General features: G+C 42.0%; 3 protein-coding genes and 2 non-coding genes across 5 annotated transcripts; 3 read left to right on the top strand and 2 right to left on the bottom strand.

Annotated features, from left to right (window-relative positions):
• On the top strand, positions 570-3,881 carry LOC8061877 (D-glycerate 3-kinase, chloroplastic). The gene is made up of 12 exons (XM_002456108.2): positions 570-850; positions 935-1,278; positions 1,779-1,858; positions 1,947-1,998; positions 2,133-2,174; positions 2,283-2,361; positions 2,518-2,549; positions 2,637-2,705; positions 2,790-2,864; positions 2,947-3,063; positions 3,156-3,206; positions 3,440-3,881. The coding sequence occupies exons 1-12, from the start codon at positions 844-846 to the stop codon at positions 3,578-3,580; spliced, it is 1,089 nt and encodes a 362-aa protein (XP_002456153.2). The 5' UTR covers positions 570-843; the 3' UTR covers positions 3,581-3,881.
• Positions 4,299-4,371, top strand: TRNAE-CUC. The gene has a single exon. It is a non-coding gene; the product is annotated as a tRNA-Glu (tRNA).
• LOC8061878 (serine/threonine protein phosphatase 2A 57 kDa regulatory subunit B' kappa isoform) lies at positions 4,561-8,117 on the bottom strand. Its single transcript, XM_002458282.2, has 2 exons — positions 6,327-8,117; positions 4,561-5,147 (listed from the first exon to the last, which is right to left on the bottom strand). The coding sequence occupies exons 1-2, from the start codon at positions 7,491-7,493 to the stop codon at positions 4,812-4,814; spliced, it is 1,503 nt and encodes a 500-aa protein (XP_002458327.1). The 5' UTR covers positions 7,494-8,117; the 3' UTR covers positions 4,561-4,811.
• Positions 14,665-20,749, top strand: LOC8068028 (katanin p60 ATPase-containing subunit A1). The gene is made up of 7 exons (XM_002456109.2): positions 14,665-14,980; positions 15,832-16,300; positions 17,228-17,425; positions 17,901-18,145; positions 18,309-18,467; positions 19,691-19,778; positions 20,170-20,749. The coding sequence occupies exons 1-7, from the start codon at positions 14,862-14,864 to the stop codon at positions 20,449-20,451; spliced, it is 1,560 nt and encodes a 519-aa protein (XP_002456154.1). The 5' UTR covers positions 14,665-14,861; the 3' UTR covers positions 20,452-20,749.
• Positions 21,570-21,641, bottom strand: TRNAD-GUC. The gene has a single exon. It is a non-coding gene; the product is annotated as a tRNA-Asp (tRNA).

Genomic DNA, 24,639 nt, shown 5'->3' on the forward strand with positions numbered 1-24,639 from the left:
ATTAGTGGAACTCGACAAAGACCGTTAGAGGGGTTTATGTGAATTGAGCCGACTCTATCAAAAATAAGGTCATTGCTAAAAATGTTTCTCTAGTACTGGATGTTAAGGGAAAGAAAGGTTAAATGAAAAAGAGATAAATATATCAGGGGTTTAGTGTGATGAAATCGAGTTGACCTTTATCTATGTGCAATTGAGCTGATAATCTAGGAAATAGCAGGAGAAATATCTGTTTTGCTGCTTTAACATGTGCAGTAGCATGATCGAGCAGATGCTCTAGCATATTTGATCTCATTCGTATAAAAGAAACAATAAAATAGTATATATAGAGATTTTATTCATATAGTTGATCATAATTCTATATATGTATTAAACAATTTGTAGACATTGAAATATAGGATCCATTAATACTGTAACACCTTCTCTCTCTCTTTTTGTGCTGTATCTGTGTGACGTGTCAAAACTTAGCTTGTACTCCACTACTCCAGTACATGTTGCCTGTACAGAAACTTAGCTAAGCGACGTTTGTAACTTCCCTTCTAGATGCGTGATGCTTATGCCTCTTTTTTCCCCTTCGCCGATAAGTATGCTTGCGCGGCAAAGACATTTTTTTTTTCTTCCTCTCTCTCGATCGATCTATTTCTAGCTGTCCAGCAACTGCCCTCGTCTCACTCGAGCAAGCATTTTGTTACTATTATTTTTGTCCTTGGTATAGTACAATGTTCGATGACGCACTATAAAACAAAAAATTCCCGCACCCTCTCTGTCGCTAAACCGCAACGATTCTCGTTCCCTTCCTAGTTAGCCGATCGATTTTAATTTTCAGGTTCCTCGGATCTTGACTGCATGGACGGTAATCTTCTCGCCGTCGACGATTAGTGAAGAAACTTGCCTGTCGATGGTCTAATTTCTTGCATTGTCTCGTCGCGCCGGCCAGCGTCCCTGCCGTCATGCCCGGACAACGGCCCGCCGACGGCTTCGCCGCCGCGCGCCGCCCCGGCGCTCAGCGCGTCCGAGCGGGACCTCTGCGACTTCATCTGCAGCGGCCCACTGGTGGAGAGGATCGGCTACACCAAGGAGAAGGTCGCCGACTCCATCGACCGGTGGCTTCGCTGCGGGGCTCAGGTGGCGCGCCTCCTCCGCCTCGACGAGCTCCAGCTGTCGGAGGCCGAGAAGGCCCGGATATACCAGTTCTACATCCCCGTCTTCCTCTGGTGCGAGGACCAGGTTATAGAGCACAGAGCCAAGTACGACGACGGCGACGACATCCCGCCATTGGTGGTATGCACTCGCATCAACATTGGCCTTCTTTTTGCAGTTACTGCTTGTTAGATGCTCATGTTCATGTCGATGAGAGTTGAGAGGTTTAGAACTAAGGCAATCGACACCATCAGTATATCGTCATCGCAGAAATAATTAAACTGGTGTATCTGGCATAAAATTTGTCCTCGAGTGAGGTAGGATACAATTTGAAAGCTCATCATATGCCATGTTCCACTTCCATCAGATGTGCACAAGAGAACATGTTCCTCTGAATTATGCGTCCACCGCACACAGTAGATGCTAAGCAAGATATATTAAAAAAGAATATGCTGTCCATGAGACATGCTTAATAAAAGTGATTCTGATCTTGTCTTCTTAAACCTGATGGATCGAGTGAATCACTAAAGGAGTTGTTCTAGCCTAGACGGGACCTGAATCTGATTATGAGTTTACATGAATGAACAGCACAGCAAGTTCAGTTCACATTTGATAAATGAGAGTATCTTTATCTAACACAGATCGGGCTCAGTGCTCCCCAAGGAAGCGGAAAGACGACTCTAGTCTTCGCACTTGATCATCTTTTTCAGGCTGCTGGTAGGTGAGTTCTCCTCATTGAATGGCCGGATCATAGCGCTCTTTGCGCCTATGAATGAAATTTAAAAGAGCCAAACTTCTGTGTGACATAGGAAATCCGCCATATTGTCTATAGACGACTTCTATTTGACATCAAAAGAGCAGGTATGAACTTCTACTAGATATGGAAAATATATCGACCATATATACTCTTCCCCCCTCTCTCCCTCTGAAAATAGTGAGATAGCTCACACATAGGCCTTAAAAAGAAACTCACACATAGGCTTTTTTATGTGCAGAATGAACTGAGGAACAGATATCCTGGAAATGCTCTTTTAGAGGTACAAACTCCCTCACTCCAGTACGCTAGTGAATGTGATTTACAGTACTTATTACTTTCAACATTGTAGCGCAAGCTGAATTGAGAGTAACTGACCAAAACTTTCCAGCTCCGTGGAAATGCTGGAAGCCACGATCTACAATTCAGTGTTGAAACACTCGAGTCACTGATGAAACTAACAAAGGAAGGTACCAGTTTAGACAATTATTTGGACCTTCTTCAAACTTTTTGATTTTGGATGATGATTCGTGCACAGGGTTTCTCGTCTTGGAAAATTACTAAAATATTTTACATCATTTTAAAATATATTTTAATGAACTCACAATTGTTTTCACGACATTTAGGCATCAAGATGAAGGTTCCACGGTATGACAAGGTAAAAGGTGCAGTCAACGTTCCTCTAACTCATGTTTATAAGCTTATAGCTGAGCAGCTGCATGATACATGCCACATGTCCATGTAGTCTGCTTTTGGGGGAAGAGGCGATCGTGCTGATCCTTCTGTATGGCCGGAGGTTGAAGGGCCATTAGAGGTAACCTCGTGTTTAGTCGATGAAGATTAGTTTGAGAAGTGTAATTGATTCTCAACTTAAAGCATGTCTTCTTTGCTGTCCTAGGTTGTTCTGTTTGAAGGATGGATGCTTGGATTTAAACCTCTTCCAAATGAAGTTGTGAAAGCAGTGGATCCCCAGGCAATTATCTGATTTTGTTGTTTTTACTTTGCCTATAGCAATAGTATGACTCTAATTTAGTAATTTTGTTATCTTTATTTAGCTCGAGGTGATTAACAAGAACCTAGAAGCATACTATGACGCTTGGGACAGGTTCATCAAGTCCTGGATCGTTATAAAAATTAGAGAACCTAGTTGTGTCTATCAGTGGAGGCTGCAGGTCATTACTCGAATATCTTACTAGTGGCAAGTGCTACTGAACTCATAACAAACCATGAATTGCAATTTCTGAGTTTAGTATTTGGATTGCAGGCAGAGATAACCATGAAAGCAGATGGAAAACCTGGAATGTCTGATGAGGAGGTGCATTCTCTGACAAAGCTATCTCTTTGTTATCCTAGTAACATTATTTGTTGAAGTCATGGTAGTGGAAAGAAAGTTTACTGATTGACTGGTTAGCGATGTACTTCTTTCAGCAAATCATTTTTGCACCATTTATTTAAAATGGAAGCCTATCTACTCATTTATCCAGCAATTAACTTTTTTTCTAGAGCCATTGATTATGTACAGAAATATAATGCTGAGAGTTCTTTCAGGTTATGGATTTTGTATCACGCTACCTATCAGCATACCACGCATATTTACCCAAGTTGTACAAAGAGGGACCGAATGGTTCAAAGCCAGACCATCTACTGGTCATCGACATAGACGAAGGGAGGAATCCTATTTGCGGTTGAAATCCTTATGAGTATTTCACAAATAAATCCTTGTTGTACAACGTACATTTGCTGAAATGGAACTTGAAATAAATCCTTGATGTACAATGTACATTTGCTGAAATGGAACTTATGACCCCACAGTGGAGCATGGGCATATTTCTGGGACTTCTTATGCCTAGCAAAGAGCACTGCCCTCTTGTTTTCTAGATTTAGTTCAAATATATCCCAATTATGTAAATTTCATGTACACGCATATTTCTCCTCATATTTGTGCTTAAACTTATATATAATCAATCAGAGAAATGCTCTGGTAGTGGTAGACCTCTTTGTAAAAACTGCAAGCGAAATCCCAAAGTAGCCTTGTAATTCCTGCATTTGAACAATTTTATCCATGCTAGAACGCTTCAGATTTAAGAGCGTGCGCCGGTTCGGAAAGGTATGAGCATTATATCAGGTTTTATAGTTGAGAGAGTTATGTAGTGAGGAATCTAACTAGTTAAGCTACGTTTTTTTGGGAAGAAAAAAAAAACTAAGCTACGCTTAATTCGCCATACAGTTTTTAACCTAAAATTTTCTGTAATATATTATTGCTGGTTACAATATCAAAACCATACAGTGTTAAATAATATGGATGTAGCGGTACCCCACTTCTGTATTACTAAACTCGTGCAGTCTTACTCTTGTTAAACGTTACAGTCCTGTTAATAGGCATAAAAAACAACAGGCCTAATAACATTCCGTTGTAGTCTAGCTGGTTAGGATACTCGGCTCTCACCCGAGAGACCCGGGTTCGAGTCCCGGCAACGGAAGCTTTTTGTTTCTCTGTCTCTTTTTTTATCATTTAACAGATTGTGGCACAACTCCGGTCTCCGGGAGACCCACTTTACACTGAACTAAACTAATGTACAGTTTCGTGCTTTCTTTCTCTCTCTCGAATTTCATACTCTATTTGATGGAGTATTTTGCCAGGTCAGTCGTTCTGAATGTAGCCGCACATGTGAAAAGGCAAAAGGCAACCTCAGAATATATCTGCAGGACATTGCATGTAAAACAGGCATGCCTCCCTCCTTAGCAGAAAGACGGATAGATCCCATTGTAGTTGCAACTTACAGTTACAGGAAGACATACTACTTCTACAAGTCTACAACAACTAAACAAGCAAGGTGAAGTTGTTGGTCACGAGCTTTTCAGCAATTCGCCCATGTTGCCAACAAGACGGAGGAAAGAGGAGCAGCCCTCCACTTGACGCCTAGCGATTCACCAGGACGGCAGTGTTGCCTGTCACTGGCTGGAATGCCGCCGCAGACTCTAGCAGCTCCCAAGCCAGCCTACGTTTACCTTTCAGCAGCGCTCGCATCTCTTCTTCTTCCTTATGTGCGGCAAGGCAGGCCGAGAAGAGCTCCTCATCCATTTCTGACAGCATCTTCTTCACGTTGGTTGTCAGGTTTAGGACTGATACATTCCAGTGGTTCTGGATATTCTCTTCCAAAGCTGGGGTGACGATGGGCATGATTGCTTGCCGATTCTGTGCAACCAAGCTGATGATGTGATCATTGTTCCACATGAAGAGTGCTCGTTCTGCAACCTGAAATAATTTGTTTGATTTGACTCAACCACTTGAAGGGAACACATTTAAAAAGGAGTACTTAGTATGTAATAAGGAGCAAAATAGTGAATGCTGGATATCATTATATAATGGAAAAAGACAGCAAGCCCTGAAATTGCCACACCCGCTGAAGAGGATTCAATTCTACTTTTCAGGGAAACCAAACTTGGCCAGAGGTTAACTCAATTATCCAGTCTGATTCATTTTATTTAGCTTTTGCTTCCTTAACATCAAATCCACCCAAAACTGATCATACCATACATAGCACTATAGCAGGCACCCAACTAGACACACTGCTTCAGCTGATGCTTTGCATACAGTTTCATCTTCTACTTTCTTAAAAGAAGGGAAACTGCATATCAACTATGGCCATCTCACATACCCAGACCACAAATGGTGGTGCATGCTGGCCTACCATCATTTGCCCACATCTTTCAGAAACTAACAGGTACTTAACTACTTATTGCTTATTGGCTTCTCTACAGGTGGTGCACATTTCATGCAGTAGGAAATCCAACAGAGACTAGCCTTACATGGGCAGTGTGAGTTTACATTGCAATAAGTACATTTTGTGGCCATGAATGTTTCCAACTGGATGAGTGATTCTTTGGACCGTACTATGTAGACAACACCGTAAAGTAATGGGAGTGACAGAAATGACTTAGATTAAAGCAATCAATGAGTGGGTGAAGCTCTTCATTTGGTACAACATTTTTGCATATATGACAAGAATGCATATCTTTCGTGTTTTGAGAAAAATGCATATCTTTGATGGTTTTTGCACACTATCATCACCCTTGCTATTCAAATCAAGGCGAAGGCTCAATGCTGGGTACAAGCATGGTTCCATAAATTGAAGCCACTCTTTGTTGGCACCAATGTGTAACGCCTTTCTTAATTGTAGGCTGCTTTAGTTGTATATAATAACCTTTTGAAATTCTATGCCATCTAAGCCCTTCCCTAGCTTGGATGTGCGTGCGGTCACGCTTTCTACTCCTCTTAATGAAAGACATGCTCAGATATATTCCAGAAAAAATGCATTATGTAAATAGAGGGATAGAATGCATGCAGACTACAGAACGGACATGTGAATGTAAATGTAAATCGCCACACACAATTCATTTTCTCCTAAAAAAGGTGAGGGTCAATATGAGTTACCTGGAAGTGGGAACTGTTGATGCATTGAGCAATTCGTCTGAACAACGGAACCATGCACTTCTGGAATTCAACTGTGTTGGCTGCCTCCAGGACCTCTTCAATCTCACTCAGAAACATTACTTCTTTCTGGCTATTTGTTATTGGCCAGTATCTGAGCAGGCCAAGTATCACTGAACTTGCAAGCTTTGGTTCCTTCTCTACAAACTGGGTCACACAGTAGGTTAACTGCTGCAGATATAAACCAACTGATTTTGGCTTGTGTAAAGGAATTAGAACCCTCCAAAGAAAGATTTTGTGTTCCTCCTTCAGAGGCAATGCAAAACCACTAATAACACTGCCAAAAACCTCCAGTAGTTCAGCAATACCATTATGGCGATCAGTCTCAAACACAAAGTGGTAGAATATATTGGTCACTGCTTTGCGGATGAAGGGACGGTGGACCATGAACTTTCCATAGATTCGATGCAATATTGTTTTCAAGCAATCCCTTTCTCTTGGATCCTCAGAATCAAACAGTTCAAGTAGCTTCACGATGAATGTGTGGTCAAAATATTTCTTTCCTACCTTTGTATCCAGAGATGAGGAGCCAATAAATTTCAGTAGCAGATCATACACAAGATGCAGATGGGGCCATGCAGGGTCAAACATTGGCTCCTCCTCTTCACCCTCGCCACCGCCGGACGAACCAGACCTGTAATTGGGAGGGAAGACCCTGAACAGGTTGATGGTAAACATTCTACAGCAGGCAGCAACCATTGTCTCCGTGAAACGGGAGGACGCAGAATCCACATATTCCATAAGATCCACCAATGCCTGCCTTTTGAAATCCTTCTCCGCAGAATTCTTGTTGGGGTCCGAGAAATCAAAGACAACGCAGCACAGGCTCACCTTGCTGACGAACAGGTTCTGCTTCTCCCCGTTGGGGACATCCTTGAACGACACGAGCGGCTCAATGCCAGCCACCACGCTGGAAGGGAAGACTGCAGACGACATGCGCTTCACGCTGGACACCGGACGGGCAGGCCCGGCGCTGGGGCAGCTGCTAGTGCGCTGTATCGTGCCCCCGTTGCCAGTAGCATTGCGTCCCGGACTAGAGCCTGAGCCATGGTCACCCTTCCCGGAGGCAGAGGACTTCTTAGGCAGCTTGGTCAGGAACTGTTTCCACATCTTTCCTCAAGAGATTTCTCACAGCAAGCCCATGCCCACAGAAACGCCACCAAAGGTCCAGAACTCCAGATGATCCTGGGCAGCTAGCTAGCACACCAAAAACCGCATGCAAGTGAGCAGCAGCGACCAGAGGCAGTAGAACAGGCAGTCAAGCACCCAGGGAATCTGATTCTACTGCTAATAATGCAGCGAGGTGAAGTCCGGGCAAAACCACCAGATTGAGCACGCTCGGACAGCGCGTGCGCGAGTGAATCCAAGGGGAGAAGAAACCCGAAACAATAGCAAATGGAAAACCACAAGGTTGCACAAATGCGAGCTCAAGCAGCAAGCGAAACCGAGAACCCAACCAGAGAACTACTAGTGGAGGAAGGAGTTCACCGGGTTCGGCTGGGATTGGTTCGGATCTGCGGCGCCTCGGCCAGAGATTGCCGGATCCAAACGGCAAACCGCGGTCCTGGCGGCAGATCGAGACGGCGAGAGGGGGTGGGCTACTGGGGTAGCAGGCGAGGCGGCATGGGGAACCTGGTGGAAATCCGGTGGGCTTCGGCTGCTTCTGGGGAAGAGGACAGGTCGACAGGAAGGCGAGGGAGAGAGAGTGTGTGAGAGCGGGGCGAGATTAACGAGGGAACGTCGGGTGCGGATCGGTCTTTTTCCACCTTCCTTGCTGTTTGTTTCTTTTGGCCTTGTTTAGTTTCTAAAAATTTTGTAAAATTTTTCAGATTCCTCGTCACATCGAATATTTAGACGTATGTATGGAGTATTAAATATAGATAAAAATAAAAACTAATTACACAGTTTGATCGGAATTAACGAGACGAATCTTTTGAGCCTAGTTAGTCTATAATTAGACAATATTTGTCAAATACAAACGAAAACGTTACTATTCCTATTTTGTAAAAAATTTTAGAAGTAAACAAGCCCATTGTTCGCTCGGTGATGGTTTCGGTCTCGATGGGTTTACGGACGAGGCAGGATAGCTCACGTCATGAAGCCCTCGTGCAGAATCCATAGATCAGTGCCTAACGTGCGGTTACTTCGGTCCTAATACATCTCAATAGAATATATAGGTGTCCTCATAAAAAAACCAACTCCATCAGACCCCTACTAGGAACCCTAAGACTCTGTTTGGTTTCACGTGCTAAAATTTAGCTCACATCATATCGAATATTTGAACACATACATGAAGTATAATATAGACTATATTTACGAAACTAAAAACACAACTAGAGAAAAATTTATGAGATAAATCTTTTAAGCCTAATTAATTCATGATTGAACACTAATTACCAAATAAAACGAAAATACTATAGTACCTGCTAAATTTTAGCACGTTCAACCAATCACGCCCTAAATTTATTGGCCCAATAAAATCCTCGCACCACCGAGGAGGGCCCACCTCCACCTCTGCCGTTGGTCGTGAGTTCTTGCGCCTCTCGCCTGTATGCGCTCCTTCCCCTTGTCGTGCGGCTCACCCGTCCATGGTGACTCCCCGGTGTCGCGCCCCTCTTCATCGCAGCGGCAGCGCCCGTTCGCTTGAGCAAGCCAGCCCCCTCCCTATCTACTCAAGTTCGTTCCCTAATGACGACCGGAGCGATTGCATCCTGATGTCGTGGTGCCACTTGGCGGTCGCACCTCTACCCCAGTACAGCAATTGCACTTGACTCTTCCTCCAAGATCCCGGCGGCACCCTCGACGACCTCCCTGGACGTACACTGCCATAGCCGAGTCATTTAGGGACAGAAAAATATAAGAAGATAGAAGGAGGATGATAAGTGAACCCTATAAAAATATAAGAAGAAGATAGGAAGAATGATGATAAGTGAGCCCTATATATCATCCTCTATTTAAATGAGTTTGAGGGCCCTAATTTGAGGGTTTCTGCTAGAGTATATGGTAGAAAACAAAACCTTAAAAAATTGAAAGAGCTTCCAAATAAAAAGTAGAGGTTCTATTTTAAGGGCTATTGCTGGAATTGTTCTTTTACGAATCGTTTTAGCTTTTTTAAATTTTATATATAATTGTATATTATATATATAATAAAATTTTATAGATAGAAAAGCTAAAATGACATAATTTGAAATAGAGGGTGATATTTTTATCACCTCTGACAAAATAAGCTAGGGCCTTGTTTAGTTTCGAAAACTTTTTGGTTTTTGTACTGTAGCACTTTCGTTTTTATTTGATAATTATTGTCCAATCATGGACTAATTAGACTCAAAAGATTCATATCGTGATTTACAGAAACTGTACAATTAGTTTTTATTTTTGTATATATTTAGTGCTTCATGCATGTGCCACAAGATTTGATGTGACAGAGAATCTTGAAAAGTTTTTTTTTGTTTTTGGATGAACTAAACAAGGCCTAGATACAAGTATACAACACCTTAGAGCAACTCTAGCAGAGCCCCTACTCAAGCCCCAATAGGCTAAAAATATTACTCCAGCAGGGCTCCTACTCGAGACCCTATAACAGGATAGCCCCCATCCTCCATCGCGTGTACTAGCCCCAGCGCACGATCCCTCTCTCTCTTCCTTGCATGTGCATGACACCCTACGGTAACCAGCTTGATGCTCTAATTGTGTCCCTGCCCAAAGGAAGAAGAAAGAGGAAGAAAAAAAGACAATGACGAGTAGGTCTCTTCTGTCATTCTCTCTGGAATAGGTTTGGGGGCCTAAATTTGGGTGTTATTGTTGAAGTTGAAGAAAAAAGTTAAGCCCCAAGAAGTAAAGAAGCACCCAAATTAAAAGTAGGGGCTAGTTTTGGGGAGTTACTCTTAGGAGCGGGCTCAGCCTGACGCAAGCTATTAGAATGCAATAGGCAATAGCAATGATTTATAATCTAATTTTTCCTCTTATGAAAAATTAGCAGGGATGCAGCTGTGACTCGTCTCGTCGAGCACAGAGAAACTGAAATTGTTTTAAAAAAAACATTTGCCAAAAATAGCTTCGTGATAGTTTAAAATAATTTATGTCAAGTTTGTGGAAAGGAGTAAGGAAAACTCTTTTTTATTATTTTTGTTTTGGCTCCTTAATAAACAATGTTCCAAAAAATGTGATATTGTTCAGAGCATCTCTAAGAGTTTTAAGGAACAATTGTATGCATTATTCGACGCAGAAGCTGAGATATTTTAATATATTTTTTTTCTAAAAAAAGTTTTTTTAAAATAAAATTATTCTCTAAATCATTATTTGAAGAGCTATTTTAAAAAAATACTTCCTATATCTTTCCACCGTCTATCAAACATGCTAGTTGTTAGGCCTTGTTTAGTTCAGCTCGAAATCCAAAAAGTTTTCAAGATTTCTTGTCATATCAAATCTTAAGGCACATGCATGAAGCATTAAATATAGACGAAAATAAAAACTAATCACACAGTTTGACTGTAAATCACGAGACGAATCTTTTGACCTTAGTTAGTCTATGATTGGACAATATACCATAAACAAACGAAAGTGATACAATAGCAGAATAAAAAAAATCATATGGTGCGGAGGTGCCGTCATTCCGTGCCGCGAGCCGCAAGTGTACGCTCCGGGGCTCCCGACTCCCGAGTGCCGATTGCAGAGCAACTCCAACGGTTTGCTAAAACTCACTTAGCAAATCTATAGTTTTGCCAAGTCTCAAAACCAAATGCCAAAGTGAAAAAAGAGGCATTCTCCAACAATTTGCTATTTGGGCTTGGCAAAAAAACTTGACATCCTAGGATTTTTGCCAAAATCACAAAATTAAGCCTCAAACAAATTGGCAAAACTAGTTGGCAAATTGAGATACACGTAATGCCAAGCGATGGAGGACTTGGCATATTTGCCAAGTGAAGAGCAATTTTGCCAAGCTCATAAAATTGCCAAGTAGTTTTGCCAACTTGTTGGAGACTATTTTTTATGGTTTTAGTAAAAATCCTAGAATGTTAAGTACTTTTAGCAAACTATTGAAGTTGCTCCGTGGGCAATTGGCAAACGTGAAAGAGCACGAGGGTTCCACACGCAAAACGGCGGACGGCCATCTCGTACTCTCGTGAGTCGACACGTGAGATATTTCTGTCGGTGGGCAGGGCCCTCGGCCCCTCATTGGTACAATGGTACGGAGCAGCGCGCCTCGTGGCTTGTCCGTGCTCCTCGCCCGTCGGTGTGCCTGGTACGGTGGTACCGGGGGTGGCCGGGTGGTTGAAGTGCGGCGGTCGGCGCCTCCGCTGAAGGTGACAGGCGGGGATCAAAACTCATTCGTCCTTTGAATATTGCTACCGGCAAAAGATTTGATATCTACTTTTAGTCTTCTTCAATAACAAGATTTAAAAAATAACACTTTCTGCAAATAGGTCTTGAGGAAAGAAAATACCCAAATTTAGGTTATATTTCTCCTAATACTCAAAATGAGTCTTAATATAAGTATTCTGTTGAAGACTATAATTATTGTGTTGAAGACCTAATTTGAGTTTGCGTTCTCAAATGAGTCTTTTATTAGAGACAACCTAATAAAGAAGAGAGACAGACCGCGAAAAGAAACAAGATCCTTTGAAATTTTATCTACTTCCTCAGTCCTAAAATAGAGTGTACTATGACTTTTAAATTTTATAATAAAATACAATGTATTCTAAATAATAACTATGTTTTTAATTTGGCAAGCTTTATATTAAAAAAGAAAGCCACAATTTTAAAAGAAACTCTATAATGATTGATTGACCACATAAACTCGTATCATATACACAAATAAAAGTAGATAAACAAGTAATCAATTGTAATAGTTCCTACTTTACTTCTGATATAAGTTAATATATACTAATCACATGTTAGTAGCATCATTAAAAAAAACTGCAGGATGCCATGTGACTCTGGCTAGCGAAAAACACAAATAAAATCCGTATCTGATGTGCCCGTATCTGATGTGCCAGATTGTGGGTTGTTTTTTTGCATCTACAGAACCATGTCTAGACTCCCATGGATGTAACAAAACATGCTGCAATTACATCTCCAAAGCTTGGTTTTGTTATATACAGGCAACCACTTGGTTAAGAGCTCTCCTAAAAATAGAACTACTTATTTCTGATAGTTTCATCAAAATCACAGGCAATTAAAAATAGACATGCAACATAAGATTATTACTAGGGTTAGGCAATTATCTTAGGATTTGAGCTAATCTGACCCTTATGTTGTGGTGCATGTTTGGTTTTCTTGACTAATCACGTGCTAACGTAGATGAAAACTTTGTTAACATGTAGTCGCTCTCCCGTGCATCATCACCTCACCTCCTTTCACTCAAAATTACATCGGCCGCTCACCTCCTAAGCTCAAAATTGCACGATCGGGTCAAAATTGCATTGCTCACTCAAAAATTGGTTACGTCTGACAAAAATTGTGAAGCCTTTAACTATACTTTGTTTGCCACTCCACATTGACAATCACTTCCAAATTCAGTATTCATATTCATGTGTTGGCATGCCCTATATAAATCAGCCAACGAGGAGGGAAACCTCGAAGCAATTCCGATAATCTCTTCCCTCTCTATCCTTTGATTCATGCAGAACAAATATGCTCGGATGTGTTTGACCTAAATGAAGATCCACCATGTTCATGCTTAAACAACCCCATAGATTGTTTTATGCATATTTAGAGCCTGCTCGTTTGAGTTTATTTGTCGAATCTGCCAGATATTCAACAATATTTTCTCTCGCAGCAAATTAGCGAAAAATACTTTCAGCCGTGACTTTTTAACCAAGCGAACAGGTCTAGAAAAAAAATTCATGCCGAGCACCACTGCTTTCTTCTACGCACTTTGATTTTGATATTACTGTAATATTTGTATTCCTACACTCGTAAGGGATGCCGTCAACATAATGATGGACGTATGATTCTTTGTTTGAAGCTAATGTTGTAATAACTATGCCAAGATAAAAAGCAAGAGTATTGCATCTACTTCAGAAAAAATAAGAGTTACCAGAAACACCAATATCACATATAAAAGCAAGAAAAAAATTTGGTTGACATGTCTTTGTATGCTATTTAATGTGCTTCTTCCTCTCTACTTTAAGCACCGTGTATTCATATGTTGCAAAGAATTTATTCTTGGACAAGTTGTGATGGGATGAGACATTAGTGCTAAAGGCTCAACACTAGATTGTCACCAGGTACCAAACCAACACGTAATACAAATGGGGAAACATTTTGCTATCTATCATTAGTAGACCTAACGACGAAGAGAGCTAATGAAAACAGAGTTATGATCTTTTTGACAGGGATATGATCACTAGATCAGTTATTATCTTAGTTTAGCACATGATTACGTTCATCATATTTGTGTTTGATATATTTATATGAAGAAGCAATGCCATTGATATATATGAATCATCTATGTTTGATTATTGTTTGAAAGTATTAAAGAGTCAGTAGACCGTCAAATAGATAACACATTGTACAAATTGTCTTTCACTTGACTATGCGTGATGTGAAAAAATTGTAGACAAAAAAGGGCCAACTGAGACTACATCTTGTCGCTGACTTGTCGTTGACCATCAACAAACATATGCGATTCACCCTGGGCACAGAAAACCGAGAACCGAACCGAAAGTACCGAAACTGAATTTTTTGGTACCTTGTTTGGTTCCTAATTTTCAGGAACTATACCTCAAGGAACCGAATTTACCGAAATGTGCTGAGTTTGAGTGTAGTTATATTATTAATAGCACTATTTTAGTATATTATATTTTGTATATGTGGTAATCTACTCATATAATCTTGTGGACATGTATATGCATGTATTTGACACTACTATTCTATATGAAATAACTTCGAAATTATGTCAAAATTAACTTTTGAACATGCTATTACATTTTTATGCAATCAATTTGGTATTTTTTGGTAAATACCGAAACCGAACCGAAAGTACTACCGAATTTCCTTGGTACCATTTTTTTTGGAATAAACTAATTAATACCTATTTTTCGAGGAACCAAATTTCTATGAAAACTGAGCTACCTAACGGAAGTACCTAATGCCCAGAGTGATATGCGATGATGCAAATCTACAGATCAGGGTAAGTCAGACGGATGTTGGGCCTTTGTCAATGACAATGGACCTTTAGATATTGACAGCGGCCGCTCGAGCGTCATTGACAATGGTTTCGCGAGAGCCCAGCGCCAGCGGCCCCAGCCTCACCAGTCACCACCAAGCCCACACGGCCGGCCACACCACGCATTTCGTCCCCAAAAATTTCGATTTTCGATTTCGAAAACCAAACGAAGCCACACTGCACGTGTACGACAGCTCTCCGCCCTCCCTCGCGTCCCTTCCATCGAGCTGCTCCTGCTCGTCTCCTCCCACAACCAATCCACGCAATTCGTCGGGAACCCTAGCCGGATCTCCGCGCCGGCGGCGGAAATGGCGAATCCCCTCGCGGGGCTGCAGGACCACATCAAGCTCGCGCGGGACTACGCGCTCGAGGGCCTCTACGACACCTCCATCATCTTCTTCGACGGCGCCATCGCCCAGATCAACAAGTGAGCTTCCCTATAATCCCCTGACCCCGGCGTCCCAGTTGCCCTATTACGCCGTGGATTCGGTGGCTATCAAGCCACTACGGCGAATTAGCAATCGGTCGGTGTGAATCGCGATGCCCAGCCCGCGCGGATCTACGGGTTTGGCCTCACGGCAACGGTTTTCATTTCGGCTGCTGCTTTCAGTTGTTTGGCAGTCTTAGTTTTGCTCTGTGGTGCTTTCTGCTGAAACGCCGGTTATGTTGTTAGGTCTATCCCTATTTTTAGTTTTCATTTTTTTTTGAAAGAGAAAAAGAGACAAATATAATTGGTTTGCATCCATATATTAGGACAAATGATTCACATTCCTTTTCATTTAGTATCAACTACCTTATGTAGGATAAATGATGGTAATAGTTGAATACTGTAGGTGGGAACAGGGGCAAAGCTAGGCACGAAAATCACTGGGGTCGGCTCTATTGGTATCACACAAAATGTACTATCAAATAGTGAATATATATAGGATTTGCCAAAATCTATAGGGGTCGGCTGACCCCGGTAGATACACGTAGCTTCGCCCCTGGGTGGAAAAGATATTGAAAAGCTTAAAATGTTTTTTTTCCTTGTACTTCATGTTAGTATATGATGGATAAACTATGCAGGCATACTGATTCATACAAAATGGATGAACTCTCAGAAAATAATGGGTGAAGTAAAAAAAAGTGTGAAACAGCTGTATGCTTTAATGCTTTATTTTAGTCTTGCAAGTTTCAAAATAATATGTGATAGATAATAGCTTTGAAGCACTGTCCCAAAGGGGGAAATTCACATTCTTATTTGTGTTCCATGTATTAAGGTTAATCCTAACCATACAGGCATCTAACTACCTTGGACGATGCTCTGATTCGTACGAAATGGATGAACTGCAAGAAAGCAATATCTGAAGAAGTGGAAATTGTGAAACAGTTGGATGCTCAATTAAAGTCCCTTAAAGAAGCTCCTGGGACGAGGCGGTCATCGTCACCTCCTATTCGCTCCAATAATAAATCATTTGTTTTCCAACCATTGGACGAGTATCCAACATCTTCACCAGCACCCTTTGATGATCCTGATGTGTGGGCTCCACCAAGGGATACACCAACCCGAAGACCAGCAAGAGGTCAATCTAGTGCAAGAAAATCCTCCCAAGATGGAGCCTGGGCACGTGGTTCAGCAAGGACTGGAACACCTAGCCGAAGCACAAAACCTAATGGGAGTAAAGGAGGCTCTACGGTTAAATCATCAGCTGCCTCTAACAGTTCTGTAAGGAAAGGAAAACCAAGTTCAAGCAAGGCTGATTCAGCGGTAATTTCTATCAAATAAGTGTTTACATACCTAAATCTTTTGTTTCAAAAAATATGATGTGTATTCATGCTAATGTCCATTGTGCACATTGACATAGGCAAACAATCTGACTCTAATTGATGTGCTAGTAACTTGTTTTTTGTTTTTGGAAGTATATCTATGTATCAATCTTCATAGTAGAAAACAATACCTTTATACCTCGATAAAAGCATCTAGAATCTGCACTTCTTTTATAATTAATTCTCACGTGTATATACATTGCAGAATGTGTGTCTACCTTTTAAACTAGCCCCTTCTCAGTGTACACAGAATTTGAGTAAACATATTTCTTTGGGGTATTGCTCAATCAATCATCTATTGCCACTTAATCCCCTGTGCTTTCTAGAAGGTGGCTAACATAATATATTTTTAAGATGAATACTCCCTTCTGTACCTGTGTCCAGGGAGGCTGCGAAGTATGCAGTTGTGATTAATAGGTTGTCTTGGTCGGGACCCTGATGCCTAGGCGCTGTGGTGGCAACCTGGGTCAGGGTACTTAACGATCAAATCTTGAAGATGATATAACAATTCAGTCAAATGAAGTCTCTTATCTATGTTGATATACTCACATTTACCATTCATCTCCTCTGTGCCTAGATTGTCTGCATATCTTGTAGGCATAGCATGCTAGCATAGTAGCATACTAGACGAGAATTGACGTTTAGATGGCAAAAGGAGATAACATAAAACTATGATGAAACGGTAGTGCCTATCATTAGGTTCTGAATCAGGATACTGGAATATGCATGTGTACAATCATATACCCCTGTTATCATCCTTCTGCTAAGATAGGCAATTGTCAGTTACCTCTTTTTTTTTCCCCGGCCAAATTGCCAGCTACTGGCTTACTTGTAATGACAAAGTTTTTGAAAAAACTTCATTTTCCAGAGTAGTGACGCTGAGGAAGGCAAGTCCAAGAAGGGTCAGTATGAAGGGCCAGATATGGACTTAGCTGCAATGCTTGAAAGGGATGTTCTGGATTCTACTCCAGGAGTAAGATGGGATGATGTTGCCGGACTTAGTGAGGCCAAACGACTCCTCGAGGAAGCAGTTGTGCTTCCTCTCTGGATGCCCGAATATTTTCAGGTAATATTTGCTACAGTCCCTTATTGGTTCAAACTTAGCACCGTAAAATATCTGAAAGATGTTTATTTATTCTTGGCGCTAACAAATTTTACAGGCACATAGCGATGGGAATGATCTGGCATTGTAACTAGTTTCTTAGTGCTCTAGCATGGACATCGTCTAGATATGCACAATTACTAGTTTTTTTATACCACTGTAGAAAATGTTGCTTGGAACCATACTATCATTTTGAAATTTACTCTTTTATGTTTATGGCCATGGATATGATATGGCATGAAACTGGTGCTTCCTTTATTTGGTGCCATGGATGGTTTCTGGATACTTGTATTTGTTTTCTTAATTGTGACAGCAATTTGGATCATGTTGTTCTTGAATGATCATGAACCCGTTAACCAATCTTTTCTCTCTTGTAGCCCTTTTCATCCATTGTAAACTCTATACATAGTTGCTAATTATGTCTACTCTTCCTTATCAGGGTATTCGTCGACCTTGGAAAGGAGTTCTTATGTTTGGTCCACCAGGCACAGGAAAGACTCTTTTGGCAAAGGCAGTGGCTACAGAATGTGGAACAACTTTCTTTAATGTTTCCTCTGCAACATTGGCCTCTAAATGGCGTGGCGAGAGTGAGCGCATGGTCCGTTGTTTATTTGATCTTGCGAGGGCCTATGCTCCAAGTACAATTTTCATTGATGAAATTGACTCCTTATGCACATCGCGTGGGTATGTGAAGTTAATTTTGCTAATTGCTGTTCATGCCTTCAAGTCAATGAAAAATTCGTTAATATTTTGCACCATAAGCATGAATGTATCATTCTGCTGGACAAACAAAATTGTACCTATATTGCCAGTTAATGAATTTATCCATTTTCTTTGTAAATATCAGAGCATCTGGTGAGCACGAGTCGTCAAGAAGGGTGAAGTCTGAACTTCTAGTGCAAATTGATGGTGTAAACAATAGCTCCACCACTGAAGATGGTCAGCCAAAAATTGTAATGGTTCTGGCTGCTACGAATTTTCCATGGGATATTGATGAGGCACTGAGGTTTGCAAACTCTTATTCTCATATTGACTTCATTTTAGGTTCTACTGCCTACTTATGAATAGGGGTTGATACCTGGAAGATGCATAGGATGGTTTTCACATAAACCAGTCATCATACTTTAGCAGTAGAGCTTGATTGCTTGAGTGGTGCTGCTAATAGTGTTAGGTACTGTCGAAGTCAGAGGCATTTTATTTGATTTCTCAAAACTTTTGACAGAATCGTTTTGTCTCATTCATGCTGCATTTGTCACACCACTGACCACTGTTTATTTGGTAAGATAAGAAACTATCGTAGTTCATAACTGCAGTATATGAAGATGTAATTTACCAGAGACAAATCTGCACCTTGTATAAAACATGTAGCCAGCACAGTATGTAAGCAGTTAAGCACAGACACTTCTATGAGGATTAGAGGTGTTTCACGGGTGAGGCTGAAAAAATAGTTCTAGCCATCCCAAATTCACATTATACCCCCCTAGGACAAAAATCATGCACCCACGACAGCAGCCGGTAGGCCGTCAAACCAGCCAGTGATGTAGGCATCCAGGCTTGAGTGTGGGCCGTGTTTGATCGGAGGCTACACCCAATGCTGCCTTATACCATGTCATATAAACACAAGTATGTTAAACTTACCTAATGTGTATCTTCCATCTTGGTGATTTTTTTCTTAGAACAACTCAATTGATTGTTGCATATGCTGTATCCATGACACTATTTTTTTAATGGTTCCACAGAATTTTTTCTTAGAACAACAGCATTTTACCTGCTAGTTATCATTTACTATAGTCTAGATATTTATGTTCCACATGAAAACACTATTTTTTTGTTTTTCATTATTATTTTTCACCTGGCTATTCCCATGTATGCTACTACTATTGCCATTGGTACTTCTCTTCTCCATACACATCTACCACTTCCGATCCAAATTATAGTTCACTTTAGGTTTATCCTAAGTCATTTTCTTTAACTTTGACCAAGTTTATGGAAAAATGTATCAACATCTACAATACCAATTTTATTTTCATAAAATTCTCCATGAAATATTTATTAACAGTGCATTTATTCGTATTCGAACTTGTAGATGTTAATATATTTTTCTAAAACTTTGGTCAAAGTTGAGAAGTCTGATTTAGGAGAAAGCAAAAGCAAACTATAATTTGGAATAGAGGGAATATGCTACTTTTGTTCACATTAATGTGAGTTGTTGACTCTTAAATTGCCCAGGCGGAGGCTTGAGAAGCGCATTTATATTCCACTTCCAGATTTTGAAAGTAGAAAGGCACTTATCAACATTAATCTTAGAACAGTTCAGGTATGTGTTGGAGATATCTTTCTAGACCATCTTGTGATATATTTATCCCCTTTCCTTTGTTTCATTTGAGTCTTCATGAACAAATTGATTTTATCAGACATACCATGATGCACATGTCAAAATTGTTGGCACTTAATTTTCTGAAATCACATGTACATGCCTGCATCATAACCAGTATATATGTAGGCCTGCATTTTTCTTTTATGAATTTCTCATTTTCCTAATGATATGTAAATGCCCTTGAAAATGGATACTTATCTAAGAACTGCACTGGTGTTTTTTTTAACCAATTTGCTCACTACTCTAATTCCGTGCATGTGGATTATCAATTACTGTGTCATATCTTCAGTGGCTTATTGTGTTATCGCTGTACCTTCTTTTATATCGACAGATAGCTGCGGATGTTAACATCGATGAGGTTGCTCGGAGGACAGAAGGCTATAGTGGAGATGATCTGACAAATGTTTGCCGTGATGCTTCAATGAACGGTATGAGGCGCAAGATAGCAGGCAAGACCCGCGATGAGATCAAGAACATGTCAAAGGACGAGATAGCCAAGGACCCAGTGGCCATGTGCGACTTTGTGGAGGCCCTGGTGAAGGTCCAGAAGAGTGTCTCGCCTGCAGACATAGAAAAGCATGAGAAGTGGATGACTGAGTTTGGGTCCGCCTGATACCTCGGTCATCCCCTTAGATCTTCTTCAACATTGTTTGTGTGGTTGACACGGTATTTCGTAGCAATGATATGCTGTTATCCGCTGGTGGTCTTGTTGCATAGACCAGAGGCACGAACTATATTGTCTATTTTCAGTGATGCTAGGAATTAATTTCACGATTATTTCAATTCTTGATATGTACTTTCTAGCTGTAAAATGTGCCTCATCAATTAGACCCGCCCATATTTCTAGATGCTTCCTGTTTAGGCCCTGTTTTTATTGAAGGAATTTCACAGGAACCCTCTGCTGATGGTCACGTGGTGTTTGGAATGGATGAATGGAAGTCTGCTTTCGTGTGGAATTCTTGTACAAAATGGTGGAAACGAAACATCTACTACTTCAAACTCTTGTAAAGTTTTCCTGGGTGTGAAGGAAGCGCTAATCACTTTGTCACTGCAGTGCCACTTATAAGTTATAGTAGAAAGTACCGTTGGCTGATTTAGTGTGAGAGAAAAACGGCAGCGATACCGTCCTGTGTTTTGCATCGCTGTGTTTTGCATTCCTCAGTTCCAAACGTGTTGCCATGCACCCGTCAGTAGTAATTTTCAGTTTTCATCAGGCGCTGCAGGGCCCTCGAAGCAGCCAACAGGCAAGGGTCAGCACAAGGCTGGGCACCGGTCGTCTCTCGTCTGGAGCGGTGGCTGCCGGTCTCAGGTCTGCATCTGCTGATGAAACGGGGCATGTTGCCGTAAAGTTAAAGGCCAGATGCTACGGCTTTAATTAATCCTCTGGTGTCATGCCATGCGGCTACTTCTGCTACACGCAATCCAGAGGCAGACGTGGATAATGCTACCGTACTGGCTACAGCTAGGACTGACCTTTCGTGTGACTTCTCATGGTACAGGCGTACAGCTACTACAGTACAATACTATGCTTGCCTGGTACGTGGTTCACTAGACACGAGTACAAAAAACAAGTCACACAGTATACAACAAAGACACAAGAGTAGAAGTCGCACAACGATAAAAAAGTATTCTCCGTGCACGTTTCATGCATGCATTTTTGTTAACAAAAGACTAAAAAAACAGTTGGTCTAGGTTTAGCAAAAAGCAAAAAAAAAAGAAAAAAAAACAAACCGCCGTTGCCGGGGATCGAACCCGGGTCGTCCGCGTGACAGGCGGAAATACTCACCACTATACTACAACGACGTTGTTGGTTGTGGCCTTATTGGTATTTTAATAGTGCATATTATTGGTCGGTTAAGATATGGATAGCTCGTTGAAAAAACTGTGGCCTGTCCTCCGTCTGTGAAAGAAGGTGCCCCCCACGAACACTCGTTGGACTGTGGTCTGTGGAAGTCAACGTTGCAAATATTTGGACCACGCATGAGCAGTAGTGCAGTACGACAACAATAGTAGTACTACTGTAGTAACGTAAGGCAGCATGAACAGTGTTTCAGATGATAGGACTTGAGCCAGGCAGAGAGATATAACTGATCGAACTGCCGAGAGTGTAGACGGACAGCAGAGAGTTCAAACGGCATCACCGCAGTGGCGAGGGCGATCGAGGAGCCGCGACCCCAGAACAGAAGCCGCGCGCTGCCATTAAAGGCATGGCCCCCTGGCTCGCCCGCATGCTCCACCATGCGGCCGGAGTGCGGGAGTGGTGGACCTACAATTGTCGCGGCAGTCCGGCAACCGGCATATATATTCCCGTCCCGTGCGCACGCTCCACGGGGGTACGATGCGCGCGCCGTGGCCCGTGAGTCGTGGCACGGCTCCGCGTCGCAGTGGACTGCGCATCGGCGCGGACGGGGACTGCACTACTGCAGATAGATGCGTGGCCTGATGAGTGGCTGAGTGGTGGGGGTTGCGGGGCTGCTGCCGATCCACGGCGGAGTGCGGAGAGAGCCTGCCGCACACACACCTCCACCATAAAGCCAGTGAGTAATTAGTGTCACGTTTTGCACGGACGTACCACTACTAGAAGGCGACGTACTCTACATGCATGCATGCATGCATGCAGCGGTCGGCCTCCGGCATGTCTCACGTTTTATTTCCCATCAGCTTCTCTATGTCCTGTCCATCGCCAGAAATGAATTGACCATGCATGGCACCCGGCTCGGGCTCTGCAGCGTGTGGCTCCTGCGGGCTGTGCGGGCACAGCGGCGATCGACGACGACGCGCGCGGCGCGCTTACGCTAGCTTTGGTCAATGTGCACCGACGCTTGCCATTGCCAAAGCCGGCGCGGGCGCTGGAACGCGCTCGTGATGCCGCTGGGCAAGTGAGCAGTCGTGCTTGCGTTGCGTGCCCAGCCGGGAAACCTGAACACAAAAGGGGAGGTTGAAGCAGCGGTCGATTCAGTGTTTCTTTGACAGAATGTAAACTGTGATTCAGTGTTTCTTTCCATTACATATAAAAACTTATCAGGCATGAGGCATCTCTGATATTTGGGTCAATAAGCTGAATCTGGCAGGGGCCAATCGAGTCAGGCGTATCCCTTGATGAGCGTGGCATTATGGTAAGCAGAAAGTTAAAATTTCACAGTGAACTCAAAGGCTTCTAGCTTCCTGCTGCTAGCGGGTAGTACATATGTCTAGCTGCCTTCGCAGCTTGCTGCTTCGTGTAGTTCATCGATTCAGCTATAGACAGAGACACGGTGGCCTCCTCGCCTATGCCACGCATCTACCGATCGACAGTGGCCTGCGTGCGTCTATCCCTGCACACCGCTCGCGCATTAATACCTTGATTTACCGGTCGCGAACTGCGCGATCGTTGCTTCTTCTGTACCTCATCAAATCTGATCCCCTTGTTCAGTTCGCAAATTTTTTTGCATTCGACACTATAATACTTTCGTTTTTATTTGACAAACATTATTCGATCATGGAGTAACTAGGCTTGAAAGATTCGTCTCGTAATTTATAGATGAACTGTACAATTAGTTTTTATTTTCATATATATTTAATACACCATGCATGTGCTGCAAGATTCAATGTGACGAGGAATCTTGAAAATTTTTGGAAATTAAACGAGGGCTTATTTTGAGTCTGAGCAGGCACGTACTCCTACTCAGTAGTCAGTTTCATAGCTTGCATGGCTACTTTGCGTTCTGTCTCCCCGGATAGGCCTGATCACGAGCAGAGCGCGCGGCCCGGATTGTACTGCTATGCATGGCGTGCAGAAGGTCTTTTTCTCTTTGGCCTGATGATCCGCAGCGCTACAGTGTGTATTTTACAAAAAAGATTTGTAACTAAATAAGGCCTAACTCTGGTGTACAGGATTAACAGGCCATATGTCCAGCGATGCAATCCACCACCGACTAGCTAAACCAACATAACTACCACAAAAGAGCTACATCAAACTCACTAGATGGGAGCTTCCACGAATGACTAGTTTCCCTATCCCTGGTCGACATCGCTAGAAATGGTCAGCGTCTTGCATCAGTCGATTTCCTGGTCTTTGTGCTTGTCCATTGTTGAGAAGCCCTTTTGCAATCCTGAGCGTGCCCACGCCTTCCACTAGCTTCTTCTTGTCTTCATCAGCATACATATACCTGCCCAATATAATCACACAACAAATAGAAGCGTTAAAGGATCGGTCCTTCACTTATTACAGGTCGTGCCATGTGTTTTTTTTTTGACCCACAAACTCATACTCATTCATTCGAACTTTTTTGTTTTGATGATCGTTATTTCTTTACTCTCCCTTGTATCTTTACAGAGGAGCGTTGTCATTCATTCCAATCTAAAAAGAGAGCCAATACTGAATAGAAGGGCCTCAAATTTTGAAACTGTAAGGCCTTGTTTACTTCCACTCAAAAACCTAAAATTTTTCAAGATTTTCTGTCACATCGAATCTTTAAACGCATGCATGGAGTATTAAATATAGACAAAAATAAAAACTAATTGCACAGTTTGATCAAAATGTACGAGATAGATTTTTTGAGCTTAGTTAGTCCATAGTTGGACAATAATTACCATAAACAAACGAAAGTCTTACAGTGTCACAAAATTTTTCTCTTCACGAACTAAACAGGGCCAAACGTCTCATTTACCTCGGAGGCATCGTCGTTGAAGTCCTTGTGCCTTGGTAGTTGGTTCTTGGTTGTGCCACATTTTGCCCTTATACTAGGCCTCTTGTTGTTGTTGTTTTTTTTTCTGATTTGTGGATAAAGCTACAATCTCGCGATAGGGTTGCTGTTTGGTT

The sequence above is a fragment of the Sorghum bicolor genome, chromosome 3 (genome assembly GCF_000003195.3).
Source record: "Sorghum bicolor cultivar BTx623 chromosome 3, Sorghum_bicolor_NCBIv3, whole genome shotgun sequence".
NCBI lineage: Eukaryota > Viridiplantae > Streptophyta > Magnoliopsida > Poales > Poaceae > Sorghum > Sorghum bicolor.